A 7500-nucleotide genomic window follows, 5' to 3' on the forward strand; every position below is an offset into this window, starting at 1 on the left:
CATTCAGCTATTTCCTTTATCACCCTCCCTCCTTATTCTGACAATCACAAAATCAGTCCCACGGAAAACTCCGATTGCATGCATCCAAAGTCATCCACATTATTGCAATTCAAGCAAATCAGGTGACTCGCCAAGGTCACAGTCGCTAACTTTCACAAAAGCACTGCACTGTTTTGTACCGACCAGTCATCTCAAGCACTTGCTGGGAATCGAAGCACCGGCGTTATGGTCCAGACGAGGTAAATATGGTGTTTGTTTATGGTGTGTTAGTGTGTTTTGGTGGTGTTTGTTTATGGTGTGTTAGTGTGGGTTTGTTTGGTGCTTGTTATAGTGTGTTGGTGTGTTTTGATGGTGTTTGTTCTAGTGTTTTTTATGGTGTTATAGTGGGTTAGTGGATTTTGGTGATGTTTGTTTATGTTGTGGGGTTGTGGGGTTGTTTGGTGTTTGTTATAGTGTGTTTTGGTAGTGTTTGTTATAGTGTGTTAGTGTTTTTTATGGTGTTTGTTATAGTGAGTTAGTGCGTTTTGGTGGTGTTTGTTATAGTGTTTTTTATGGTGTTTGTTTTAATGGGTTAGTGTATTTTGGTAGTGTTTGTTTATGTTGTGTTTATATGGTATTTGTTATAGTGGATTAGTGTATTTTGGTGGTGTTTTTTTATAGGGTGGTTTTATGTGTTAGCATGGTGCTGGTTATAGTGTGTTAGTGTATTTTGATGATTATTGTTATAGTGAGTTAGTAGGTTATTGTGGTGCCTGTTAAAGTGGGTTAGTATGATACTGTAGTGTAATATTGTTTATTATGGTGGGTTATATTTTATTATGGTACTTGTTATGGTGGGCTCGTTGTTATTATGGTGTTCGTAAAAGCGGGTCAGTATGTTATCATGGTGTTATAGTGAATTTCATGGTAACTGTTATCGTGGTTTAATCTTTAGGGTATCATAGTGCTTATTATAGTGTTTAGTGTTTTGTGCATTTGGTTTCATGGTGTTAAGATGCCATTTATTGATGCAGTGTGTTATAGTGTTATTATCATAGATTTTGATGTGTGTGTGTGTGTGTCTGTGTGTGTGTGTGTGTGTGTGTGTGTGTGTGTGTGTGTGTACGTGTGTGTGTACGTGTGTGTGTGTGTGTGTGTGTGTGTGTGTGTGTGTGTGTGTGTGTGTGTGTGTGTGTGTGTGTGTGTGTTACTTATTAGTTATCGTTACTGTTATCATAGTTATCATTATCAATATACTTTTTATCATCATTATCATTGTCATTACAATCACCATCATCATCATTCTCATTATTAGGTTAGAGTAATAATACAGACTCATATTTAGCAGTAATCACATTCACATAACTCATACTCATATTCCTAGGCCTATCTATTTTAAAATCCCTATCACACCCAAAACCTTTACTAATATTCCTAGGCCTATCCATTTTAAAATCCCTATTACATCCAAACCTCTGCTAATATTCCTACGCCTATCCATTTTAAAATCCCTATTACATCCAAAACCTCTACTAATATTCCTAGGCCTATCCATTTTAAAATCCCTATTACATCCAAAACCTCTACTAATATTCCTAGGCCTATCCATTTTAAAATCCCTATCACACCCAAAACCTCTACTAATATTCCTAGGTCTATCCATTTTAAAATCCCTATTACATCCAAACCTCTACTAACATTCCTAGGCCTATCCATTTTAAAATCCCTATTACATCCAAACCTCTACTAACATTCCTACGCCTATCCATTTAAGAATTCCTATTACATCCAAAACCTCTACAAATATTCCTACGCCTATCAATTTAAAAATCCCTATTACACCCAAACCTCTACTAATATTCCTACCCCTATCCATCTTAAAATCCCTATTACATCCAAAACCTCTATTAAAAAAAAACTAAAAACACACACGACCTCGCAGTGCCTTGATGGAGGGCGTGACGGTGGAGCCGCTGGACTTCCCGCAGATGGTGCTGGGGGAAGGACCTCACTGGATCGAGAGCCTCCAGGCCCTTATGCTCGCCGACGTCTACAGCAACATCCTCAGGAGGAGCTTCTTCCACACCGGCAGACAGCAGGTCCTCAGACTCGGTGGGTCGTTTGGCCTTGTTCGGTTTCGGTGGGAGTGTGTGGCGAGGGTTTCTCGTTTTTGTTTATGTTTCTAGTCTGTTTCTGTAGCTCTGTTTTGTTTTGTCTGTGTCTTTTTTTTACTTCTGTCTCTCTGTTTTTGTCTTTTTTGATGTCTTTTTCGATCTCTCTCTCTCTCCGTTTCTCTCTTTCTCAAGTCAAAAGTCGCTCTCTCTCCTAGCCACTGGACTGACTCTCTCCCAGTCCCTGTATATAATATGAATAAACATATCAAAATCAATCTCTCTCTCTCTCTCTCTTTCTCTCTCTCTCTCTCTCTCTCTCTCTCTCTCTCTCTCTCTTTCTCTCCCAGTCACTGGACTCACTCTCCCCCCCCCCCCTCTCTCTTGCTCTCTCACTCTCTCTCTCTCTATCTTTCTCTCCCTCCCTTCCTCCTCCCTCTTGCTCTCTCTCTCTCTCTCTCTCTCTCTCTCTCTCTCTCTCTCTCTCTCTCTCTCTCTCTCTCTCTCTCTCTCTCTCTCTCTCTCTCTCTCTCTCTCCCTCCCTCCCTCCCCCCCTCCCCTTCCCTCCCCAAGTTGAGAATATAACAAGGATCAGAATCATTGTAATCAAGTTCCATAAAATTCGTATCTAGGATGAAGAGCAACAAATCCCTTTGCCTAGTTTACATGTGGACTGGAATCGTAACAATGTCATATAATTATCCAACCACTAATGTATTCAATGTGCCATGTATTAGATAGACCGCTAACAAATTAGACAGTCAAACCAAAAAGCGTATTCACTACAACACCCTGTATGTTGTTTATAAACGCTCAGAAATACATTCTTAACTGTAAAATCAACAGGTATATTTACAGCAACATATGCTATCAATAACACTCTCACTAGACCTTTATAGTAAATAGGTTGTATATAACTCTTACAAAAAATGAGTGAAAAGTCTTAGATGTTGTATATGTAATCCTCTCAAAAATACAGCAATATTAATTATATATGACATTCACCAAAATAATCATAGCAACATATATCTTATATTACACTATCATAAATATATAGTTGCAAGATGTGTTATAAATAACCCTCATACATAAGAGAGAGAGAAAAAAATATATATACATGTACACACACACACACACACACACACACACACACACACATATATATATATATATATATATATATATATATATATATGTATATATATATATATATATATATATATATATACATACATATATATATATATATATATATATATATATATATATATACATATATATACAGTATATACATATATATATATACATATATATATATATACATATATATAAGCACGTATATATAGCAACTTCAGCTAACTAATAATTCTCCCACAAAACACATAACGACCTCTAAAACTTCTCCCAACTCCATCGAGGCAAGACCGGTGGTCCCAACGACTTGGTATCTGCGGCTGTCCCAGTGGAAGGCGACCCCGACCTGTACATGGCCGTGGCAGGGAAAGACCTGTCGCTCTTCCGGTGGTCGGTCTATGACCCCGACGACCACAACACGACCGCGAAGGCTATCCACACGACCAGGGACTTTGGCTTCAACGATGCCAAGTGCGACCCTCAAGGCAGACTTTGGGCGGGTGAGTGAGAGCTTGAGTCTGGGGCGCTGTTGGGACTGTTATTGGTAGTGTTGTTGTTGTTATGTGTTTCAGCGTCGTTGTTGTTATTAATATCATCGGTATCGCTATTATCATCACCGTTATTACCATCAGTATCATCACCGCCATCATCATCATCACCATCATCATTATCATCATCATCATCAACTAGATTTTTTTTCCGATTACTTAGAAGTTAAAATATATATATCATCCAATAATATAAAAAAAAATAAATGGTTAAAATCTCAAAATATTGAATTAATGTCAAGAGAAACAATTTGTTATTCTTCTGTTGCAAAACGTAATAAAAATGAAGTAAATATTTTACACATTTTATGAATATGCCCAGATACAGTGATTCTACACATTTAAAGATTTTGCACTCAAATGACCTGTTTCGATGAATAATTTATTTTAACCCGCGCCCTGTACTTTTTAGCGGGAGCGAGGACACTAAGAATATTTTGCATTCAAATGACGCTATTTTAAAGATATATTTTTTGTATGCACTTTGAGATGTTGTATTTAAATGCCGATATACTTAAACATAACAAATTATATATATAAATATAATTTTATAACATATAAATTGATTTTATAACAGATTTTACACTCAAACAACGCTATTATTTTAAAAAAATCAAAATTTCACCTAACCTTACACCCTAAACCAATCATCAAACACGGCCATTTCCAACCCTACAATACCCTACACTCAAATCCCACCACATTTACGAACAACAAAATTCCTTTAACCCCGCGCCCTCTTCCCCTTTACAGGCACGGTGGCGCCATTAGAGAAAGACGCTGTGGCGACGGAGGCTGACGCTGCCGGCCTGTACAGGTTGGACAGCAATCTCGTCGTCACTAAGTGGGCTTCGGTAAGTCATGCTGGGTTTTTATTATAATCAGTGTTATTATTTTTTTTCTTCTGATGTTGCTGATATTGAGTATTTGCTTTATTATTATACTTACTGTTATTACTATTACTACTATTAATATTACTACTCCTATTACTACTGCTAGTACTACTAGTATTGTTGTTGCTGTTATAATTTTATGATAATGATAATTTTTATAATCACTATTATTATTATTACTATTATTATTGTAATGAGTATCATTACCATTACTATTACATATTAGTAACTATTACACATTAATTATTATTACATTTAGTAACCACGAGAACCTCTTACCACCTTCACCTCCACCCTCCCCTTCCCCCTCCCCTCCCTTACCACCTTCACCTCCCCCCTCCCCCCTCCTCTTCCCTCCCATCCCATCCCTTCCCTTCCCCTCCCCCTCCCCCCCAGGTATTCCTATCGAACGGCCTCGCGTGGAGTCCTGACCGAAGGAGCTTTTACTACGTGGACACTCACACTCGCACCATCGACGAGTTCGACTACCATGACGAGTCCGGAGCCATCAGTGAGTGGGGGAGGCGGCCGAGGGAGTGAGACCAGGGATTATTTGCGTTGGGATGTGTTATGTCTGGGTTCTTTGGGATGTGATATATGTATATACGCACGTACATGCACGCTGTACACGTACAAAAAAAAGTCGTACATGCACATGGACACGCATACGAATACGCACACTGTCTCTCTGTTTTTGTTTCTTTCTCAATCAGTCTCTCTCTCTCTCTCTCCTTCCCTTTTCTCCTTTTACCGCCTGCCTCTCCTTCTTCCCTCCTCTCTCTCTCCCTCCTTCCCTCCTCTTCCTCTGTCTCTCCCTCCTTCCCTCCTTCTCTTCTTCTCTGTCTCTCCCTCCTTCCCTCTTCCTGCCTCCCTCCCTCTCCTTCCCTCCCTCCCTTCTTCTCTGTCTCTCCCTCCTTCCCTCCTTCTCTTCCTCTCTGTCTCTCCCTCCTTCCCTCTTCCTGCCTCCCTCCCTCTCTCCCTCTCTGTCTCTCTCTCCCTCCCTCCCTTCCTCTCCTTCCCTCCTTCTCTTCCTCTCTGTTTCTCCCTCCCTCCTTCCCTTCCTCTCCCCCCCTCCCTTCTTCTCTGTCTCTTCCTCTCTTCCTTCCTCTTTCCCACTCCCCCCCCAACCCTCCTTCATCCTCTCAAAACACCCCCATCCTCCCCCCTCCAGGTAACCGACGCCCACTCCTCAACTACACGGAGGCCGGCCTGGAGGATCAAGTCCCGGATGGAATGGCGATCGACGTGACGGGAAACCTATGGGTGGCGTCCTTCGGCAGACATCAGGTAATCATTCCCCCCCTTGTTCGGGTGACTTGTTCGTCTCGTGTTCGGGTTTGTCTGTATCGGTGTTTTTTTGTTTTTTTTTTTGGTTTTTATGTCTTGTGGAGGTGGGGTTGTAATTGGGAATTGGTTTTTCTGTTTAAGATTTTTTTTTCTTTTGTTGTTATAACTATCGGAGATGTTTGTCTGTTGCTGTTTTTTATGGAATTGGGAATTGGGTTTCTGTGTAAGTGACGTGAAGGGTGTGTGTTTTGATTTGTTTAGAAAATAGGTTTGGTTGGACTAATTAGCCTGGCTGCATGTGTCATTTATAAGCACGTCATAACTCAGTCAATGTACCTTAATCAATATGATAATATTTTTTGATTAGCTTATGTTATTGTTATTGTCGCAAGGACATAATGATAAATGCTTCGCGTGATGCAGGGATTAAATTGGATTAAAAGATACACGCTGTGTCCTTTGATCTTCCATTTTATTTTCTTATCTACAAATGCCGATTAGGTATGCATATTGACCATTTGGTGTTGTTCATTAGAAAAGGATATGATGATTATATATATAAATATGATTATTAATAAGGGTGAATTATCAATTTTATATTAGTATCTTAAACAATTAAAAGGAACTTCAGTTCATTCATATAATAATTCATTCATTCATAGCTATATGACTTGATGTAAATACATAATAGTTTTGCCTGTTAATAAGGACTACCAGTTCATGTTTTAGCATTCGAAATTTAGCTTTCTTGATATTTATTTATGTCTGAAGTTTCAGAAGAATACCTAACATCAAAACTTCAGTTACGTGTCTTACAATGTAAAATCATACATCATCATTTTTTTCGTCTGTTTGAAACTACATCTCTGTGATTGTTTTTATTCTATTTTATGCTCGTTACTCTCTATGTCTTCCTCTCTACCTTGATTAATTTGTTTCTGTTTATCGCGTTTTCTTTCTCGTTTTAAATATATATATATATATATTTTTTACGGTGTTGTTATCATGCATAAGAATAAGTCCAGTCCAAATTGGAATACAATCATTAAAGTCTATAGTTTGACTTCCTCACTTTATTCTCCTTTGTTTTCAGTTAAAAGTATAATTATATTTCCCTTTCTATTTTAGTTTTGCTTCAGACTGTGGTGTTCTATTTTATATTCTGTTGATTGAGACTACTCTAACTGTTATTCTTGTGTGCGTTATGCGCGAAGTATACTGAAAACATTACTGTCATTTCCATATATTCATCCCCAACCCAGTTATCGCTTCCATAAACCTCCTCACCCATCACCCCATTCACAACAAGAGCCAATCCGAGTAAATTTACAACAAACTCACCCACGTAGAAAAAAATGAATGAATAATGAATGAATGACTTCCCTCGCTCCGCAAAACCATGCATTCGACACAATGGACTCTAACCAATCCTTCACAATCCTTCACTCTAACCAATCCTTCACCTAACCAATCCTTCACTCTAACCAATCCTTCACTCTAACCAATCCTTCACTCTAACCAATCCTTCACAATCCTTCACTCTAACCA

At 38.7% G+C, this 7500-nt stretch overlaps 1 protein-coding gene across 1 annotated transcript in view; it reads left to right on the plus strand.

Moving 5' to 3' along the window:
- The first annotated feature begins 97 nt into the window (after positions 1-97).
- The window catches only part of LOC122255055 (regucalcin), an 8541-nt gene continuing 1138 nt past the window's right edge, over positions 98-7500 (plus strand). The window contains exons 1-6 of the mRNA XM_086553308.1: positions 98-239; positions 1922-2091; positions 3509-3724; positions 4526-4626; positions 5062-5176; positions 5837-5952. Of these exons, the coding sequence (XP_086409434.1) occupies positions 226-239; positions 1922-2091; positions 3509-3724; positions 4526-4626; positions 5062-5176; positions 5837-5952 (732 nt within the window). The 5' untranslated portion in view covers positions 98-225. The remainder of the gene's footprint in view (positions 240-1921; positions 2092-3508; positions 3725-4525; positions 4627-5061; positions 5177-5836; positions 5953-7500) is intronic.

This window comes from Penaeus japonicus, unplaced genomic scaffold, assembly GCF_977035675.1.
Source record: "Penaeus japonicus unplaced genomic scaffold, GWHDUDI00000001_assembly GWHDUDI00000028, whole genome shotgun sequence".
Taxonomy (NCBI): domain Eukaryota; kingdom Metazoa; phylum Arthropoda; class Malacostraca; order Decapoda; family Penaeidae; genus Penaeus; species Penaeus japonicus.